Source organism: Anser anser (assembly GCF_964211835.1).
Source record: "Anser anser genome assembly, chromosome: 1".
NCBI lineage: Eukaryota > Metazoa > Chordata > Aves > Anseriformes > Anatidae > Anser > Anser anser.
Window position 1 is genome coordinate 100271601 of NC_139720.1, and position 22077 is coordinate 100293677.

At 40.3% G+C, this 22077-nt stretch overlaps 1 protein-coding gene and 1 long non-coding RNA gene across 3 annotated transcripts in view; one reads left to right on the top strand and one right to left on the bottom strand.

Annotated features, from left to right (window-relative positions):
* LOC310892338 lies at positions 1 to 7563 on the top strand. The gene is made up of 2 exons (XR_014578054.1): positions 1 to 1586; positions 2168 to 7563. It is a non-coding gene; the product is annotated as an uncharacterized lncRNA (long non-coding RNA).
* Positions 7220 to 22077, bottom strand: part of SPICE1 (spindle and centriole associated protein 1) — a 20858-nt gene continuing 6000 nt past the window's right edge. Inside the window, exons 6-17 of one of the 2 annotated variants that reach the window (XM_083819958.1) lie at positions 21676 to 21773; positions 21213 to 21352; positions 20843 to 20983; positions 19805 to 20070; positions 16869 to 17000; positions 16059 to 16206; positions 14291 to 14515; positions 12054 to 12448; positions 10496 to 10667; positions 9086 to 9188; positions 8707 to 8794; positions 7220 to 7876 (exon numbers count right to left, since the gene is read on the bottom strand). In XM_083819958.1, coding sequence (XP_083676084.1) covers positions 7823 to 7876; positions 8707 to 8794; positions 9086 to 9188; positions 10496 to 10667; positions 12054 to 12448; positions 14291 to 14515; positions 16059 to 16206; positions 16869 to 17000; positions 19805 to 20070; positions 20843 to 20983; positions 21213 to 21352; positions 21676 to 21773 — 1962 coding nt within the window. In that variant the 3' untranslated portion in view covers positions 7220 to 7822. Of the gene's footprint in view, positions 7877 to 8706; positions 8795 to 9085; positions 9189 to 10495; positions 10671 to 12053; positions 12449 to 14290; positions 14516 to 16058; positions 16207 to 16868; positions 17001 to 19804; positions 20071 to 20842; positions 20984 to 21212; positions 21353 to 21675; positions 21774 to 22077 lie in introns of those variants that run through there. The other variant, XM_083819959.1, reaches the window with a different exon arrangement.

Genomic DNA, 22077 nt, shown 5'->3' on the forward strand with positions numbered 1-22077 from the left:
CCTCCTGGTGGGTCCAGGTTTTGTGTGTATATGATCTCAGACATAGTTTTTGTGTGTGCCTAGTTATAACAAAAACTGAGGGACAGATCCACACCCCACACATATTTCTGGATTGTTCCTGTTGCAATCAAGCACCAAACTTCAAAGCCAACCTCCAAAAGTTGCTTGTTGAATATCTGCTCTGAGCCTGCAGATAGACACATCAGGGCCTGCAAGTGCTCAAACTGAAACTGCACAGCGCTTTTTGCTGCTGGTGTTGCCACATGTAACCCAGGCTACGGATTTTCAAACAAAGGTCACTGGGAAAATCCCACAAGAAGCATCAGAAGACTCCTGATAAAATGCCTTAGGGTGAGTTCATGTGTCCCTGTCCCAGCCTGAACTTCCGAGCTGAGTACGTACGTCCCTTAACTCTGCAGCACTCTTGCTACTGGGCAGTGCCCTGTGACTCCTGAGGCCACACAGCTGTCTTTTTTTTCTTCTTTATCGTGACAGAGATGACTCCCACCAGGAGTAGGAGTAGGACTGCCCTCTGACAAGGCAGAATCAGGCCACGATTAGTAAGTCTGCCTTCCAAAAAGGAGGTACCACTTGACCTTTGCCTGCGCTGGGCCTGTAAGGCACATGAGCGCATTCCTCCAGGCCAAGTCTCACATGACACAATTTCTGGAAGCTGAAGGCATGGGGAATGTGACAGCTGCTGCAGGAAGGCTACACCCATCCCCTGCTTGGGTCACTGACTGGGATAGAGAATGGAGGATGTCTGCCCTAGGGTCCCTCACAAAGTTACTACATGGCATTTCTGGGAGTAGTTGCTTTTCTGAGAAACACCTTCACTACCAAACATCTCCCTTCACACGTGCACACCTATACTCTCTTTCAAATTTTCTAGCAGATTTTTCCTTTCAGGCCAGTGTTGAGTTGGAGGGACTAAAAGAAACTGAAACTGATGAGCCTTATTTAACATAAGCCCAAGTCTCTTCATCTTCGTGCATGACTCTGAAGTACGTTTCTGTAAGCTGCTGTCACACATCCAACCCACACTGCAGCAGAAAGACATAAACCATTGCAGTGTGATATGGGAGAGGTGAAGGAAGAAGGCAGTAAAACAGCACACCCGGCAGGCTAAACCTGTGGAAGAGGCACAGACGCCATGCACGAGTGCTTCTCTGGATCCTGAAAGAGCAAACAGGAAGCATAGGGTACAGAGATCTGTGAACACATGAAACGGAAAGCAAGCAGCAAAAAGAGAAAGCTTGATCTCTCATGTCTTCCTGATTTGCAACAGGAAACACCAAGATCGAGGTGGTCAGCAGTGCCCTTTCAATCAGCAGTGGCTCTTTGAAGACAAAAGCAGCTGCAGCTGATGCACCCAGCAGCGCTGGCTTTGCTCAGGCTTGCCCCTGCTGTGGCTTCTGACCGGGCATTCTTGCTCTCCCCTCCACCCTGCTGCGTTCGAGCCACCTGCTGCCACTTCTAGCTTTCTGCCAGCTATATATATTCTTTTTAATCTATCCTGTGTCCTGCCTGCCTTTTTGGAAAGGAAGATGAAACTGGAATTCTTTCAAGCCAGATTTTCTAAGGAAGTAAGTTCTGTGCGACCTCTTGGGCCTTGCTGGGAGCTTTTTAACCTCCCCTTCAGCCATATTTGAGACAGGGGAGTTGACCTTAAAGTTAGTAAGTTCCTATAAGCTAAAGAAAATTGATAAGTAAGACACTTAATGCTCACACCGAGAAGACAACAGAGCCATTCCCCTTTCTCTTCACTGCCCAGACCATGGGGGTCATGAGGGTATTACCTACAGTAGGTTATTCCATGGGGATGCAGCTATTATGGTGGTGGCAGGTAGCAGCTGGAAAAATGGTGCAGCAATTCAGCAAAGAGCAAGCTGAATTAATTCTGCTCCTCACAGAGCAACTACAGATCACGCAGTGGAGGTGTATGTGTGTGGAAGGAGCAAAGAGCATCCAGGGTGTGAGTGGGAAGTAACAAAATGTACCATTTGGTGGCGTTACTTCGAGACAGCATCCCAGATAAGGTTTGTGCTCAGTATGAGACCTGACAAAGCTTTATTCTCATGGGTGCATATAGTGTGGGTGTGTGGGTGAGAGAGAGAGAGGATCAGGGAAGGAGGGTGAATATAAAGGCTTTTTTTTTTTATCCCAGCAAGAACTTCATCTGTCTGGGACCACTTCTCTTCTCCGTGGTAGCTCTTCCAAAGCACCTCACTCTCTGTTCCTACCTCAGACACTCAACCAAGCTGCTGTGCAGGGACTACAGAGGAGGCAAAGCTTTTGTGTCAGAAACAAGCGTCTTTTTTTCCTGTTTCTAAGCTTCTGCTGAAACTGTGCTTGGTCACCAGAGCTGGCAAGCCTGCTAGGCTGAAAAGAGGCACTCGCCCTTTTCCTCTCTGGTGCTGTCTCAGTTGCACTTGGCAGTTCTCAAGAAGGCTGGGCGGGAGCTTGTGACTAATTGTTATAAACGGTGAAGTAACTGTGCTGCACAACTTCAAGGAGGGCAGGACACGCAAGCCTGGCAGCTGCTCCCTCCAGCTCTACCCCACCCATTGCTGGAGTCCACTTCTTGTCTGCAGTTAGCGGAGGTTACTGCCAGTTACATCTGCCTTTCCATGCCCACCTCGTGCCGTCTTGCTCCTCTTGCCCAGGGAATTGGTGGCTTTGAAGTGACGTGTAAGAATATCTGTGTTTTCTGTGACTGAAGAAATGCTTCCAAGGAAATGCAATTAAGAAATATAAGGGATATATGTCTTAATGCTGTTATTAGGATGGAAAATTAGTACTTTGAGACTTACAGGCTCCTCTTCCATGTTGTCCAAAGCCTGCTCTCCCACCACCACCACCCGCACCCTTCAGGTGCCACAGAAGGAAAGGACAGAAGAACTTTTGTGACTCCTGTCATGGGATAGAGCCATACACAAGACAGTTGCCAGGCTGGGCTGTGCACACGTAAAGACAGCAGAAGATAAAGTCGTGATGATGAAGATAAAATCGTTCTTGACCAGACCTTGTGCTTCTGAAGAGCACAGGTGGCTCAGGACTCTGCAGTCATGCAACCACTCAGAGGCACAGCTTTCACAGTGCAGGGGCAGCGTGTCTCTGAGCCCAGCCCAGCCCAAGGCAGTGCTGTGCTAGGACCAGGAAACTTGGAATTTTCCATAGCTTGCTCCATACCTCAGTTGAAAAAATGGTAAGAAATCCCATTTTCAGATTCTCTCAGATTCTTTAGGTAACAAACGCTATATAAGATGTAAAACATGCATCATGTTTAGCTGCATCTGGATTTGGTGCAGAGCTTTTTATGGATCTCAGCAAGAAAGGACTGACAACAAACAGCTTAATAAAATAGCTGTTTTACTTAGAACAACAAGAGGAATATCAATAGCAAGTAAACCTTATGTCCCTTCAGACACAAGGAACCCCAAATTCACGCAGCATCACTTGGACCCTGGATGGATTTCTCCCACAGCACACGGCACAGATCCCATCCACGGAGAGAAGCTCCTCCTTTTTGGTCATTCAAGCTATTACACATTGTTTGCTTGCAAGTAAACAATTCTATTAATCATTTCTACAGAAGAGAAGCCCTCAGAGGCCTTCTTGCTGCACTGTCAGATGAAGGCAAGGCCGTGCAGGTGGTACAGTTTCTGGTACCGAGTGGGAGCTGCCTGCAGGCTCCTCTGTTACCACAAGCCAGCTGCGTTTATCCTGCAGCCACAGGGCTTGTACAGTGTGAAGGCCAGGCTGTACCTGCAGGCCAGCCCAGCACTGCCTGCACCCCGCTCAGGGTAACTTGTATGTGGATGCATTAAGACAAATACTTTTACATCCAGTAGATCTGTTTCTCAAACTTGGTCTATCCATCTGTCTGTGTCGCTGGAGGTGTAGCTTTATCTCTGTAGCAGGGGCAAAGTGCAAGCCTGAATTCTTGAAGAGTCTTGCTTGTAGCCTGTAGGGTTCAGTAAGGGTTGGGCAGAGACTAGGTTTAGAGAGACAGTGGAGCGGTGCTGCTGCATAGAATTCCTCAAATAGCTTTGACAGCTGCGACAATATTTTTCAAAGGCACAAAATAAGCTGTGCCTGCAGAAACGTGGGGATAAACCTCTGAAAAACGGCTTTGTTAGCGCGCAGTATAACATCATACAGGTATTACAATGTAATAATCATTTTATAGTATAGTTACTGTGTGTCACAGCTGATCTTAGTATTCTGATACCGTACTTCAGCTCTCTTGAGGAGCATCTCTAAAACTGTGTGCCTGGAAGTTCCTTTATCACATTTAACTCCTTATGTTTTACATTCTCAGAGGGACTAGTCACCGATAAAGCATCGCAGACTTTGGCAAAAGCAAGGCACTCAGATCCCCTAGGGTTCAATTAACATAAGGCATTTAAATCCATCACACAAAAAATATTTAAGCCCTTTTTTTTCAGTACACTTTCTCAAATAAATAGTGTTTTGTTTTTTTTTTTTTTTTTTTTTTCTTAACAAATTACACTGATTAAGCATCTTTCAGCAGTAAAATATTCCAAAACTCTGCAGCTACACAGCTCTGTGCTTTTCTCTCCCTTTGGGTAACAGCACAGCTCTAAAAGCACATTTAAATTAGACCTTATTTTGTCATGGTAGCCTTCCCCTCTCTCTACTGTCATTACAGAGGTTCTTCAGGTTGCAAGTGACACTTCCTTATTTCCACAGCTAAAAAGACTAAGGCATCTCAGCAACTGCAATGCAATCAATCTTAGCAACTCAGTCCCTGCCACCTCAGACCTACAGGGCTACATCACTACCGTTAGGGATAGTCATCTTAACACCCACCTAGGCAACCTGAGTCAACAGTGCCAGATCACCTTCCTGATGGTGCTGGCAATTCTGTACAGCTAAAGGTTTCAGAGGGAAGTACTCTCACTGGAGCTTTTTCCATTTAAAAAGGGTTTATGGACATTGTATGTCCTCCTAAAGTCTAATGTGAAACAAAGATTAAAGTATCAGTCCTAGAAACCTTTTGGTTTCCCAGAAATTACAGCAAGTACGCATAAGCGTAAAGCAGAAAGCAAGATCTATTTCTGGACTTCATCTCTCTGCTCCCTGCCCTCAGCTATTTATCAGCTATCTAAAATTTCAAAAACAAAATAAAACCCAAGCAAGGCATTGCACAGAGCCTCCTTCATGTAACTGCAGAAGGACTGATGACTAGGAAAGAGGAAAGAACTGAAAACCCAAGAAAAACAGTTTTCCCATTTCCAAAACTAAAACGAAAGCACTAATTGAAATGAAGATTTTAATTTGGAATTTTGCAATCAAAACATCGGTAGGAAACTTTCTCATGCTTTTCCCCTGAAACATTTTCAAAGGGAAACCAACCTCTGTTTGGAACACCTGTTAAATGAGGATGACAAGGAAAAGCAAAGACTGCAGTGCTTTTCTGTACCTGCTTTTTACTTTTGTGTTTACTGTGGTCTGTGGCCAAATGTCCTTCTGCTGACATTTAAGACAAAAAAAAGGAGGAACATGAAACACCTGGAAGAAAGGAAGCAATGCAAGTAAAATGTTTACCATGCAAAATCTTAAAATCATTAGCAATAAAAACACTGCACTGAGCTCTGGGACTGGATGACACCAGTGTGTCTATGTTTTAACACAACTGAAAAACAAAGATGAAGGCCTAAAACTTTCTCCTTTACCATATATGAAAAATCAGAGGTGTTACTAGCAACTGCAGTTACATTATCTAGAACAGGCAAAAAAAATCAGTAATAGTTTCTCATGAATAGTGTAGTAAGATACAGACTTCCAGCATATGCACTTCCACCACACCTCAGCTGCAGCTTGTTTTTAGTCATAAAATGCTGTGTGACCCTGAGCAGTAGGACGCTGCCTTCCCCCAGTCCTATGATGTATAGGAATTTGTGGGAGGACAACTACAGACGCCCAGTAGCACATTCCTGCCTTCTGAAATAGCACAGAGCATTTAGTCCACGTTGAAAGCAAGCTCTGGCACCTGGCTAGCCCCATCAGTGCAGGGTGGCAGCTGAGCCAGCTGCCTGTGCTGAGAGGCAGGAGTGACTAGTTGGAGTTCACTACTTTGCTAACACAGCTATGCAGATTTTGGGACCCGGGCAGTAGTTCTGCACGGTCCTACTGCTTCAGATGGCCACAGGCTCTGCACCCCAAATGCCATTTTATGTAGCAAAAGGTCAGTAGTCCCAACTCTGAAGCAGGACCCCCGTGGTCCTCCTGAACCTGAGCTCTACCGATTCCAAGGAGACTCGGATCTTACTCTCAGCAATCAAAAGGAAAGACAGCAGTACTTCTCAGTAAGCATTTACAAGCCTGGCATACAGCTAAGATGACAGCTTTAAAACAAATAATTTGATAAAGGAAGCTTCCAATTCAAGGACACCAGCTGATGATTCAAAAGGTTGATTCCAATTCTTTTATTCCTAAACAAAATTTCAGACTACATGAATTAGGAAGATGATAATTCAATCTCTTCCCTGATTACAGAGCATGTGTGGCAACTGATAACTAACTGATAACTTAGAGGAAGTCAGCAACAACAGCATTAATGTGCAGGCACCATGGTTATGCAGTCCCTTCCAACCTTGGCATTGAACAGCTCGTGCAGAAGCAGTTATTTCCTCCAAGCAGTTTTAACTGTTGCCTCACTCACATTCATTTCAATGAATATTTGAACAGGTGTTCTTTTTTCATCCCACAGTTTTTATATTCAGAAAGTGTGTTTAAAAGCAACTGCTCCCTTCTTAATAGAAAAAAAAATTTCTTCATTCTCTTAAAACTGAACTGATTGAAAGGATAGGGACTGGCCCCTTTTTATACCACACTCTACTAATATCTTTAGGGATGTTAGACCAGGTCAGTTTAAAAAATAATAATTTTAAAGGGATGCTTTACTCATAAAATGCAGACTTGAGATTTTTTTTAAGACAGAAAAAATCTGCAATTGTAAAGGTTTTTGCCCAGGTTTACTATAATGTAAGGAATGAATGTATTTTATTGTCAATCATCTAAAATGACAGCTATTTTTAAAAAGTCAAATAAAATCAATGTGCAAACATGGTCATTAGAGTACTATACACACACACAAACATACACATTAGGACAGCTGAATATAACTTACATCAGTTTTCTATTGTATCAAAGATCACATTTTAGTATATAACAAATAGAGATTCTGATTTCAACTTCCAATAGTCACTTTATTTTTACTGTAAAAAAATATATTTAAAAAGCAATCCCCAAGTCCAGAAGCAATCCTTGATATATTAACTGCACAGAAAATACAAATTTGGGGGGTAACTAAAACACAGAAGGAATTATTTCTGAAGCAAATTCTCATCCAGCAGAAATAGACTGGCTTCCTAATCTCCAGGTTGTTTCTGAACGTATGTGCATATGCGTCATCTGAGTTTTTCTGGATTTTTTTCAATCCCATGTCATGTGCAAATACATGCTCCAGAAATGTTAAGTTCCACATACATTTTCTAGATCCTTCTTTCTTCAGCATATGTAATACAGGTATTGGATAGGCGTGCAGCCCGTTTGTATTGCTACAGCAGCCTCTTTGAAAACAGGTGATGCAATGCATCCAGTCTGGAAACTCATTCCCAGGAATTCCTTATTGTATTTGTGCCATACAGAGTATTATACCATATTGACCTTTTTATACTGACATGAAAGCACTCCAGAGTTAAACTGTACATCTGGAGAGGGAGACTACAGTGATCCAAATTGCGGTTCATAAGAAAATTAAAATAAAAAAAGGACTCAAGCGCAGCTTCCTTTACATAATATGCGTTGACAATGCAAACCAACCTTCTTCTTTTTGTTTTTCTGCCTGCAAAAGAGGAAACAAGTTGAAAGTCATATATCATAAGCTTCCCACAGACTTGCTAGTCAGTGCTGGCTTGTGTCGGATTATCCACTTCCCTGATATGAAGCAATTGTCTGCCACAGGGACCACAGAGGTAATCACACTGTCAACTATAGACACCTAGCTTAAGTCACATCTACCTTAAGTATTCTGAACTTCCCCTATGGGGATGTTTACTTCCCTATCAGGGCAGGAAGTCTTGGACTCCCAAGTTCAGTTATTTTGGATATCTGGAAAGACAGCATTAGTATCTTCTCACGGTTGCTACAAACAGATCTATGAATGGTTTACCAGACTACACTACTGTCTGGAATTCCAATGTGAAAGCATCTCTGTAGTCTATTCTTTTTGCATATTAGGAATCAGTAATCAAGATCAGTGATTTTTCTTTACTTTCAGATTTACTTAGTTTTCAGCACTTGTGCAATGGCTAGGTGAAAGCTTGCTTTTCTCTTACACATCACTCCACATCATAAAGGCTACTTGAAATTCTCTGGAACCACCAGTGAAAGCCTGAAAGAGGTTCCCCATTCTAAACACAAATAGAAATAAATGCCACAGCAGAAAGAGTAGTTACAGGAATACTCGCTTGTAAACACCAGCCCCGTGACAGCAAACAATCAACATCACTAGTGCTCAGTTTGTCCAGAACCTAAACTGACATGAGTCAATTACCTTTCACCACAGCAGATTTACGGTAGGACTGAGCTCCCTACCCCCTTCTTTATCTATCTTGCATTCTCTTTATATGACACGGCAATCAAACTTACTCGTTGAAGATTTTTCAGTCTTACCTTTGGCCTTTGACTGACAGAAGTTAATTTCATGATTTCTGATGTGGCACTTAGGGGTGAACAAGGTTTGCTAGAGTCCCCTACAGACCTGTAAACATAAAAGATGACATTTAAAAAAAAGGAAGTAGTCACTGAAATCACATCTTAGATCTCACGTGATCAGTTTTATGTCACAGTGGAGGTATTTTAAATACAAACAATGAAATTTGAAGAAGCTATTGAATGTTTGTCCTATTTCCAAAGAGCAGAATTTGATGAAGTCTGGGAAAGTTCATGAAGCCAAGAGAAAGACATCGTGATTTTTCCATCATGTTACAGTTCTGCTGTGCATGCGATCAAGACACTACAAAAAATAAAACAGTAAAGGGTCAACATTTACCTTCTTACACTGGTCACACTGGCAGGGGAAACGCTATCTTCTTTGGAGCTGTCCATAGAAGCTGCCACAGGAATAGACACTTCAATCGTCTTCCTTGCATTTTCTATGAAATAAATAATAGCTTGATTTTGATGAGAACACAGCAGCATTTCACAATATTCATTTCATTTTCACTTTTTTTTTTTTGAGGACCACCAAATAACTCTTCACAATTCCATAGAATATATAAACATATATTCATGCGGACATAAAATTTCAGGCTGAAGGTCCATTCAACCCAATATCCGTCCTCTTATAATGACAGACATTAAAAGCAGTTATTCAGAGCAACTATGGACAATGTGCATAGAAACAGAATGTCTGTTCCCTGGATAAACACTTTTTTTTTTTTTTAAAGTAATCGGAGACTTAGAAACCCGAGATTTCTCGACTTTTTCCTTTAGATTTTACTTTTCACACTGAATTTATCTTAAAACAGCCATAGAAGTGCTAAAAGTGTTAAGATCCCACTCTGTGAGTCACTGCGTATGCACCTGCATGCATGTGCACACATGCGGTCTCTCCTCCTCCTCCTTCCTCTCCCCACTCAAGTACTTCCCTTTATATATCTTCTGCGGTTTACGAAGGGGGAAAGGGTGGGTGTCCTAGATAGAGCATGTGTGTACTTGCTCACACAGTTCTGCTTGTAATTGCAGTAACTCCACGAAAAAGATTAAGAAGGCCTCATCTGCTGGAAAGTATTTTTGTTTATAGTTACAAATGGCAGCTAATCTACGGGTCTTGAGTTGGCAAGAACATCCCCTTCAATAATTTATCTTTTCAGATAACTGGAAGCTTCAGTTACTTCTTTCTGTTAGGACTGGCAATAACTCAGCAAGGTAGTCTGATGGAAAGAGCACTCAAAAGACTTAAACTTCAAAAATGTGGTTGAGATACAGATAACATTTGTAGAAGCTTGATGTAAATACTTAGTCTTTTCAAAAAAGATTCTCCATCATAGAGGACTGGTTAACATGCTGCAAGAAGAATGAAAATATTGGGAATTTCAGACACCAAGGATCTCCCTTGCCATCTGCTGGCCACAAAGCCTAGTTCTGCCCTTCAGTGACTGCATAGCAGAACTGTTCTGCAGACAAGGGCACGGCAAAGAACAAATTTACCACGAAACACAATATTTGCAGCAAAGTAACTAATTACTAAGAAACTAATTTTAGGGGAATTTTAGCTGATAGATTTTTTTAAGCTCTCTGAAGTCCTCCACCTCTAAAACCAAGGAGTGTTTGTACCACACAGGCATTAACAGAAAGTATACTGCTGACCACAACTACAATCAGTTCAGGACAGGTCACCCACAAAAGGGGAAAAACATCATCTTACCAGTTTTTGTTTCTCCCAAACTTGGGTACTTACCAGTATAATTTAGGGATGGGGGCAGAACAGAAGATATCATTGGAGAGACCAGATCAGCAGCAGCTACTTTCTGCTGATCTATTAGCTGCAACAGCTTATCACGTGCTTCTGTACTTTGACGATTCAACTCTGCTATTCTTTCCTCCAAGCTCTTCGTTACCACAAGATGAGTCTACTTAGATAATTGGATAATTATACTTCCAATTAAAAAACTTAAATTTGCACCTTGAGGGAGAGCATGCAATATATTTCAAGTACTTCTATACATTTAATTCTCAAACGAAAAATTAAGTAAACTTAATTATATAGCACCTTCTGTGAGAAATCTGATTTGGTCCCTTTCATTGTCCTTTGTCTAGGTCCTTAATTGACTAAACACAATGTTTTAAATAGGTCTTCCTAAAAATAGGAAAAATAGCTTATCTGCATTATTCCAAACAGTACCAGTACCAGCACCAGCACCCCCTCAACCCTCTAGCAATTAACCATAATTAAGAAAATATTTAACCAGAAAGACACACATTCAGGAGTGAGTGTAGAAGCAAAAGCACATTTGTGGCAGAATTATCCTGGAACTCATTTTTAAACCAGGTTTTCATCCATTTTGACACCTTCTGCTCCAGTAATTATTTTCACAAAAAGATCATTTAAGAAGTTTGCATAATCCTGTACAACTACATGACTCAATGTTATACGTATTACAATGAGGATGGTAACCACACATTCTCAGCCTACATTTACATGAGGGAATTTAAAGTCTTTAGTATCCTTAACTGAACAGTAATTTAGCCACTGTGATGGAACAGAAGCAAAGCTAGCAGCGAGGGCAGGGATTAGACATTTCTGTGATGTTAACTCCACTCGCTGGGGTGCCACTGAATAGCTGTTTAGTTGCAGACTAAAGATTTTCTATGTGAATTGAAGCCTTGAAGTTCTCTTTCTCCAAGATTTGGGGATTTTCACCGCACAGTAAAACTGCCAAGACAGATCCAACTAGCACATACCCTAGTATCATTTTTTTTGCAAGTGATGTACCCAAACTATCTTAAATTCCATGGGCTTCTGGGTCAGAGTAGCAGAAGAGACACATGGCATGGATTTAAATACATATTATAAAAGCTTGACAAGAACCTATGGGTTGGTGCAGTGTTTTCACTATTAATATATTTAATGGTTGGACTTGGTGATCTTAGAGGTCTTTTCCAAAATGATTCTATGATTATTCACTTATTTCACTGATAGTATTATCCAAGCTACAAGAGATACGCCTATTGCAATCACCTCTTTCTTTGCAGCACAACCATACTCAAAGTTTATAAACATGCTGCACATATGGGGCTTTTCAGCACTTGTATACAACATAGACCCAATATGAGAAACTATTGTTGACCTCCTAAGGGAATGGTAAAATCAAAGTCCACATGAATGAAAAGAATATCTGTTTTGCTACTCTTTTTCTTAAAGGAACTGACGGGTAGGAAACAGTCTAAAAGAATCAGTAAGTTATGGGAAAGCAGACCAGCAAAAAAGGGAGTCCAGCCTTCTGTTAAATTCTCACCTGTCCTTGTGACGAGTCTGAACTAGGATTTGTATTTTGCATTGAGTCTGGCTGATGTAGGCAGGTACTTCTGTCTTCTGAGAAGCTTTTCAATTTGCTCAGCTGAGTTTTAATTAGTGAGTTCTGCCGTGTGATCTCAGCTATCTGTCCCAACAGATCACTGCTTTGAGAGAACTCTTCAACTGCGCTGTTTTTTCTGGCATCAGCTGTGCAGGACAGACTGATTTTCTCTTGGGAACTCTCCAAGTCTTTGTCTGCAGTAGGAATTGGTTGCCTTTGAGTGATGAGACTGGTTTCCTCAGTTGTGCTCTGTGTTCTCAGGGAGGAAGGTGAGCTCTTTTCTTTGCCTGGTTCTCTCTCAGTGTTTTCAGTAAACTGAGAAATTGTTGTAAATACTACAAACAAAAAATAAATGATCAGTAATGAAAGAGACTTTTTTTTTTAAGGAAAACAAATAGTAACTTTATTGCATCAGGCTAGTAACAATCAAGCAGGAATTTGAATTGTAATATCTAGCCTAAATGGCGTATGTTACTGATCCAAATCACTCTATGCAAGATCCTGCTGCAAGGACTCAACAGCATTATTTCCTACTGCAAATAGTCTTACACTGTACATGAGCTTGAGAGAAAAGTCAGGGAGAAGAGAAATGTTTTGAATGTCTTAGCTGATATATCAACCACTGCTTCTGCGTAAGTCCTCCATTTTCCCAAAACCAATTACCTTATCTAATAAACTGTAAGTATGTATTTTCTTCTGCTATTTATATTGGATTGGTAACAAAGCTTTTGGAATGGTACAATACAACACTTCTGGAATAATAATTTACCTATTCCCTAAGAAGAAGTTGAAGCACTGTGGCCAACAGAAAGAGTTAAATATTCTTGTGGTCATTGTTAGCAAACTGGTAACACACCACACACGACCAAATACGTTACAGCGCTGTCACCCGCAAAGTCCAACTTGGATTTTGTGATCAAAACCAGAGGTTCCATGTTTTACATACCAAATAGCCATTCTTTCCCAAGCATTAGCTTTTGCCACTGGAGCAGAGCATGACATTCAAAAATTTAAACCTACATCTACTGTTCTATGAACCATTTTTTATAAAGAAATACTCAAAAAGTATTTGTTGAGCCATTTAGCATTCTTCACAGTCTCAAAAGAACAATGCATTTCTCACATACCTAACTATAGCTAAGTCTACGAGTATGGTTTCACGTTCCTGTTTCAAATGGCAGACCATGTCTAACAGTTCTCAATGGGACCGATGCCAGATGATGCTCTTTGAAGAAAACTATCTTTAGTTCATTTCCTCCTTATTTATTATGTGCCTCCTCACAGCACTGCATACTACCAAAAGCTTAAACTAGATATAAATTTTCAATTGTCTTGTCCTGGTAAATTGTTAAAATTAAAGTGACTTTTTGGTCATTTTTCCAACTAAAAAAAGGGTTACAAATCAATACAGATGACAGGAGTAGGATGAAAGGAGAGAAGGCATAAAGCCTCAGTGCTGTGGCCTGTTTCCTGTCAGCAACCAAACCAGTAATTGAGAGTTATCTGTCCCTCAACAACACAGCTTTACAGGGGCCTATCACACTCAGCAACCTGAAACACTCCCAAAGCCTACAAATACTGACTGTGAGTTAATCTGGCACCACATAATTTCACCCCAAACTTCTTCAACCACTTCCTGTGTACTACTAAATGAAACTCATACGGAAACTTGCTCCCAGTTTTTTTTTGGAAAAAATCTCTGCTGGGGAGATTAGCTCAAGGAGTATGCAGCCTACAGACATCCCTGTTTGTCTGCAGCACAGGCTGCTAAGGTCCTAGGTTTCCAGTCTTCAGTGGTTCCACCATTATAGGTGACAGAGGCTGGATTACACCCTCAGTGGAGGGAGAGCTCAGATGACGTGCTGTAAATCGCAGACAAAGAGCTACAGCAAACAGTGACAATCAAAACCAGTACAAGTTAAAAATGCCAGTCTGGTTTGTCACTGACAGAGGACTGCAGATGGAGAACTGCAGGGGTCAGAAAGTCTAAAAGAAATCTAGCAATAGGCATAAAAAGAAAAGAAACGCATATCTGAGTGCAGAAGCAGGATGTTCCAACTACAGGGCCAAGGCGCTTAGGCATTCAGATTTAACGTTTCATAGAAAAGACATCTCCAAAAGTAATATGAGCCCGAGAGACTGAAATAGTAAAAATCTACTTTGTCCAGAGATCTCACCATTCTGGAGGGGAGACAACTCCTGATTGCTCTTCTGCCGGGGTGGTGACAACAGTACAGCTGGCTGGAAGATGTGAGCCGGCAAGCTTCTGCCTGCTCCTCCACCACTTGAGGCACTTGGCTTCTGAGGAAACTTGAAAGGCAGTTCTTCTTGTGGTAACTTCAGCATATTTTCCCTGTTGCTTTCATCGCTCCTGGGCTCAAAATAGCTCAAATCAGTTTTTTCTAAAAGACAAACAAAGCAAGAGTAGAATAAAAAAATAGTTTTAGAGCAAAAGCAGTGTAGAAAGAAGTGCCAATGACATTTCTTATGTCTAAAATATCTACATATCTTATGTAGAAGATATCTAAAAAGACAGACTACAATATGTTCCTCACATAATCCTAAATTCCTTCTGGTCCCCCAGTAAAAAACTCCCACTAAGACATAACAAAAATCTTTACTGGGCTTAAGAGAGCAAAGAAAGCTATCATACATAGGCTCACAATTTCAGCATACTGTTAAGAGAACTGTTTGCAGCCCGTGCATAAGGCACACAGACGTGAGACTTGTAAGGCACAGATTACCAGGGAGGCAAAAAATGAAAAGCATGAAGTCAAAGCTGTAGCTAGCTGTGAGACCACAGTAATTTTAACATGCTTGCATACGCTGCTTCCTTAGTGCTATCTTTGAATTCACTCTTAATGATTCTGCTCAGGATATTTGTTCCCAAAAGCAAGTTACCAGGAAATTAGAGAGAACATATGTGATCCCAAAATACAAGAGACAAAAAAACACTCTGTAAAGAGACAAAAGAGGCTGTTTGCCTAAGATACTGTTTGTGGTTCACATTACTGAGACGGAATTTAAGACCTTACACCCCTTATGTAATGACCCTGGCAAGAGGTGAGAAAGATCTTCCTCCTCTGCTTCACCATGCAGAACTGCCTTTCCAAAGCATCCTCCCCACATGCTGTTTGTCATGATATTTCCCCCTCCAACTTCTTCAGCCACTCTCCCTCTTTCCAGAGATGTTCTATGTTAACTTAGCCCAGCTGCTTAACAACTGTTGTTTCTGGTCGGCAGCGACCTCCAGTGTTTAATGGAGGAACCAATCTCATACTATGTCTCGGCAACAGACAGGCAGGGTCCTGCTTCAGTTGGACAATTCTTAATTTTTTAAATTTAATTTTATTTCTAAGATCCTCAGAATCCATAGAATCATAGAAACATTAAGGTTGGAAGAGACCTCCAAGATCATCTGGTCCAACCATCACCCCACTACCAATGTCACCCACTAAACCATGTCCCTCAGCACCACGTCCAACCTTTCCTTAAACACTCCCAGGGACGGGAACTCCACCACTTCCCTAGGCAACCCGTTCCAGGATTAACTTGATTTTGTAAGACATCTTAACAGGGTAAGGAACAGAAGGATGCCTCCCATTTGTGAGGAAAGGCTATTCTCCTTCCGCCTTCTTTTTCAGGAAAAAAACGACTTGTCACTTAAAAAGTTCAAGCCCAAGATCTGTCTTTATGGATAATTTCCAAGCCCAGAGCCAGATATATGAAAGCCAGTGGGATGGAATTCAGCCTATAGGACTACTTAAAAGTCTGTAGCAAAGTCCTTCTGCTCACAGTGGAACCCATGGCGTATGAATTTCCAGAAGCGAGATTCAGGCTCACAAGAGGTGTTTATTCGAGTAGACATCTCTTAAATACCAGATTTTCTACTAGAGAAATAAAGTAGCCACAATTCCAGTTTTCTCCACACACACATACACATACCTTGGCCATTTGATGGACTTCTGCTTGCAGTTCCAAAATGGTTTGGACTTTGTTCTCTTCTAGGTTCTACCAAAGGGAGACTTTTAAATGCTTGAGTGAGAGAGGTCATCTGTTCATCTGTTACAATCATGTATTGCTGAAGTTTCTTCTAAGGAAGGGAGAGGGGGAGAGAGAGAGAGAGAGAGAGAAAGAGAGAGAAATATTTTTATTCTAGCAACATGAAAACATGGATTAGAAAATTATACACCACAAGCAGCACTGAGAATAAATTTGTCCTCTTAATACCACTGCATGAATTTGTGAGATTCCACTGATATTATTCATGTCTCTATGTTTCTTACTTATTTTTTCTCCTGCTTCAAAAAAAAAATCACTTTTTTTTTCTTTTTTTTTTTTTTTATCATCCCACTTCCTCTCCAAGGTTGTTTATTGTTTCATTGCCACATGTAACTAATAATAAAAATCTACTTCCACCACAAGCTGAAGAAATGAAAATGTAGCATTACATCTATTCCACTTCACTGCTCCAATAGTGGCAGGTGCTTAAACCATTAGATTGTACATAATAAAGCTCAGTTTCCAGTTTCAAGGAACTAGCACTTTCTCAAGCTTTAAAGTTAAACACAAACTAAAAAAATAAAATAAAATAAAACGTTGACTTCACAAACATCCCTTCCCCACACCCCACGACTGCTGTTCTCAGACTCCTCATTCCATTTTATCACTTTCTTTCCTGAACATATGGACAATGCATCTCAGACCACATTTGTAGCAAAACTCCGTAGCAAGTTGGGGAAAGGGGCTCAGTACCTGTATAGTAATGTTTTCTTCCCTCACTAGGAGTATTTCTGCAGTCAAAGCATCGATCAGTTCTCGGTGCTCATTCAACATCTCCTCGTGACGTTGCCTCATCAACTCTTTCTCACGCAGTTGTATTTCACTCTAAATAGGGAGAAAAAGTTTAAAACTTACTATAGTTAATACAGATTCATAGTTGAAAACAGGAATGGTTCAACATCACACCATACCGTAAAAGCTCTTCCCACTACTGTTAAATTGACTTCACTGGACTTCATTAAATTGCTTACTGTTCCTTGTTTGTTACTCCACAACACTGCAGGGAATCCTATAAATCCTTACAACTTTTACAGACTGCAGTGACAAGAGAAGAAATGACAAGCATTGTCTCTGCATTGACATAATTTATTTTTAAGACACTGATTCTTTTCCATACAGTAATGAAACAATTCCAGGTGTGCTGATGTTTGTCAGTATCCTTTGCTACTTGTGCCTGTTCTTCAGCATTCTTAATACGCTAATAAAGACAGATTTAACTAAATAAAGTACATGCTCATGTTTGCTCCCATGGAGAGAAAAAGTTCTAGAAAGCATCTATGCTTTTCTTTTTTTTTTTTTTTTAAACAGAAAAGAGTGTACTTTTTGAGTAATTTACTTGAACACAAGACTTTGTCAATCTATGATTTTAAGATAGGCTACAGCAGCAGACAGGCTTCGTGTACAAGACAGAACACCAGAGACTCCCTTCTATCTCTAATGGGCAAATAGACTACGCAACTGCCACTTTTTGGACCATTGTAGCTAGCAGAGCAGAGCTTATCAAGAGTTACACAGGCACCACAGAATTCGGAAACGGGGTCCTCCCCCAAATGGTAGCCTGCCATTTATTCAAGGGAACCCCTGAATAAAAGACATACCTCCCATCTCCAAAAGGATCCTGAAAAGCAATTTGGGTATCTTTTTTGTGCTGCACTGATGAAATTATAGCAAGAGTAGTCCATCATGTACCGTAGATTCTTTTCTGCTGGCATTAGAACCAGAAGTAAAAAACCACTAAGGAAGAAATTCCTGAAATCAGAGGCTTTTTAAATAGCCACTGCAAATTCATTTTCTTGGAACATATTGCCAGCTGTAATTCAAACTTCGGAACTTCACTAGCACTACTGGCTAGGTAATACAGATGGTGAACACACGGACTTGATTTATTCCTAGCATCACAGGCACTAGGTTTTTAGGAAAAAACACAGACAAGCTGTACTTCCCAGTGAATTTTCAAATTCTAACACTAATTAAAGCTCCACAAAAGAGGAAAAGTCAGTGAAGATTATGGACGTGTACTGTCTACCTTGAGGAACATTGAATACAATTAATCACATTTCATAGCTTGAGAGATTTCTGCATATTTCTACTTCAGAATTTAAGTAGTAAATTCACAGAAGCTGAAGATGATCCTACAAACAATCAGCTCCTTGAAGGAAGAAAGGATAACACATCTATTCAAGTAAAAACAGCATCACAGAGGTACTCTGTTAAAACTGGGAATACAAGAGTCGGGATATGTGTTTCACAATATGTAGTCTCAACAAATACTCAAGACTCCTTGCCCTTCTGTTTGAATAGCATAAAAGCTCTTAAGATACATTGGATGGTGCCTCCTCTTTATGAATGTAACAACTAAAGAAAAAAAATGACAAAAGAGTCTTAGAGAAAAAAATGACAGAAAAAGGAATTCAGAGGCTCAAGAACATGCATTTCTGTGGAACACAAAGAGTCATTAAAATTATGATTCCAATTACATTTATGACAAATCTCATGCTATTGACATTTTCCTAATAGATGGAAACCACTTCATTGGACTTCCAAAAAATCCTTCCCTACAATTACACAAAAAAACAAGTTTAATATCCTGCTTCAGCATTGCAACTTTAACACAGAACACGTGCTGTGAACAATATTTAAAACATAACACCTCAGCCAAAGTCCATCCTCTGATGGTAGTAATTTTTCAATCTTGAATTGAGCATTCACTGTTTGCTTCCAACACAGGTCTTAAAGGAGAATCTTTCATATTCCTGTACTACCCAGTATTCAATTTATAAGTTGTTATGCATCCATACATGAAATAATAAAACAAATCAGATTTTTAAAGTAATTTTTCCAATGGTTATACACTCTGAAAAGGAACCAAAAGAGGACAGTACCACATTCATTAGGAATCTATTGCCCTTGCTATGAAATAGAGCACTGGTATTTAGACAGCACATTTTTCTGCATCTGTTAAGAGTGCAAGAACTGTCATAATCTGGTTCACAATTTCACAAAGGCTCAATGAATCTGTGAGCCACTGCTGCATCTTGAATAGCTCTGGATTAGAGATGAAATAAAAACTTCTAAAAACAGTATTTATTTCCACACAGCTTACAGGTGGTTGTCTTTATGAAATTCCATTGAGCTGCAGCTGTGCATTGCTATAGTAAGCACTTCAGGTCGTTTTTGTTTAAAGTGGAATTGCTGCTACGGATGGAAGAAGAAAGCTAAGGAGTTCCTCAAAGAAAACTGAAGATTCGGGTACTCTTTTTCTAGTGACAATAGCATCAACTTTGGAAGGCCAAGAAGAAAATGAACTTCTAAACAAGGTTGTAGTTAATACCCTGCTACAGCTCTGAACATACATAAAAAATAAGTTTCAAAGTAATTTGATTAATACCTTCTGCAAATAGTGACTTGGAGACTTCCACTGCAGTGAATTCTTCCCTTTTCATTAGGGATACCTGTTTCTAACAAATTAAATTTTATCTCCTAACTGCATGCAATCCAAATAATAAGTAATGATAATTAGACTTCAAAGTCAAATGATTGGGAGCCAGGAAAGACCAAAGTTGACGCCTTTAATGCAAGTTTATATCCTTTTTCTTTCATTCTACAGATGGAATTCAAAGTCTTCTCACCTCTTTGAGGTAGCGCATCAAACGACAGAGAGCATTCACCAGGGATAAGGTAAATCCTGTGAGGCCTTCACTTCTCTGGGCTTTTTGAACCTCACGGCCTGTACATCGCTCATATTCCTCCAGTTCATGCTCCACTTCGTGTAACATACAGCTGAGAACATCTAGACTGGATTTATTGTCCCTCTGAAGGTCAACAGGGATTGAATTAGCAAGAGAATCATCTCTCCTCTGTCTTGCTGAGTTCTGTACAGTTTGTTTTCTTTTCACTGGGGGGAGAAAAAAAGTCATTGAAATTTCAATTTGTATAGAAAGCTTTGCAATAGGAATGAAATTATGTTGCTTACTGAAATAAATCAAAGGAGAGGTCCATAAGAGAACATCATATGGATGATAAGAGAACATCCCTAGTCACTCCAGTCATTTTCAATAATCAAACCCCCCATTTTCTGTCCCCATATTAGTACCTCTCTGGCGTTGCTGTTTGGTGCTTTTATCTTAGAAACCTATTCATACTTTTCTTCTCAGTTAAAAGCACAGAAACAATTTGCCAGTGACCAGCCAGTGAAAAATTTCAGCTGTTTTCAGGTCTCATACTTAATGAGTGACTCTTTTACAACTATCTTTACATGTTACAGCTGTTTAAGGGGATTGACAACGGGTATAAACTACATGTAGAATATGCAGATTGAAATTCTTCATAAAGCTGTACAGCATCGACCAAAATGCTGTATTAGAAACAGAAAAGCACCACAGGAGGGAGAACTCTATAGCCAGCAAGGTAAGGGGCTGCACCACAGAATCATATTGGTGGTTCCGTGCTTGCTACAGACTTTGCTTTGTCACCAGAATACACTACGTAAGGGGCTGTGGAATGACAGATGCTCAAGACTTGGATGGCTGAGGCCCTCAATCAGTCTTTGGAGTTCGCCCTGCTGTAAGCAGGGAGCACAACTAGATGACTTCCAAAGATTCCTTTCACGCTATGATATTAAGGACCTTAGTCAGAAGAAGGTATGTCATTTTTTAAAAATACTAAACTTTTTGCTGAAATTTGCTTTTGTTTTCCTGAGTTTGGGTTCAGCACTTGTCTCACAGTATAAGTCGAGTCTGCTGTCTCTTCTTCGTCTTCATTCTGAAGTTTTGAATGGATTCTCTTGACTACACTGGTAGCATTGAGGGCTGATTTAAACACAAAACAAAAAATACATGAAATTGGAGATACGTTCTTAGTAGTAGTATGTTACAAAGTTATTAGAAAGATTAGAAAACTTGGCTTTTTAGACTGGAAGATCATCTGAGCCAAATTAACAAGTCTCTCTCTCTCACCCCAACCCAGAACAGGAATTCTGGATAGAATCCTATTAACAGCTTAATAACCCTCGATAGTCTGTGATTTGGCAAATCCAACCTGAACGATCCAATGGTGGAGAAAAAGTTGTTGGAGGAGTCAAAGGTACTTCCTGTGATAAGGTAGTTCTTCTCATACCCCTTTCAGCCCACAACCGAGAATTCACCGACGAATTTTCTTCTCTCAGTATCTGAAGCAGCCTACATTCAAAACAAACGTAATAATGAATTGTGATATAATAGCATGATTCTAGATAATCTTTGCAATCTAGAAAAAGCTTTTTAGAATACCTGTAACTACTCAGGTGACTTCCCTATTCACATTCATTCCCAGTATTAAGATTACAACAAAGGCTTTCTCTAGAATTCTGAGGTCAAGAAAGGAGCAGGGAGGGAAATAAACAAACAAACAAACAGAAAAAAGACCACACGCAACTAACTTAACTACTTCCATACAATATCCTTTAAACTCCTATTTCCAGTATTAAAGAAGTAGAAGCTTGAACAGATATATTCGCACTGACCTGTCAGCATTGACACTGGATTTGAAATTCAGAGATTCATGCTGTCCATCTTCCGATTGACAGATGGATAATGCTTCTTCTTGCACTTCATTTAGAGCCTTTTTAGGAGACAAAGAAAACAAAAGGAACCTCAGAGAAATATTAAGTTGTCTTTAAGAAGAAGTTATACATCAATTGGAATTGCCTCAAGAAAAAAAGCCACCCTTCTCCCCCTAATTTGTTTCAATCCCCACCTCCAAAACAAAATTACAAATCAACAACAGAACAAAGAACCCCACAGATCTCCATGGGAAGGTTTTGGGAGACGTTTTAGTATATGAGAAATATTCATACTGACAATTATCTTGGAAAATAACACAGCAAGTGATTAATTCAATACTCAATGTTTTATTTCAACAATTC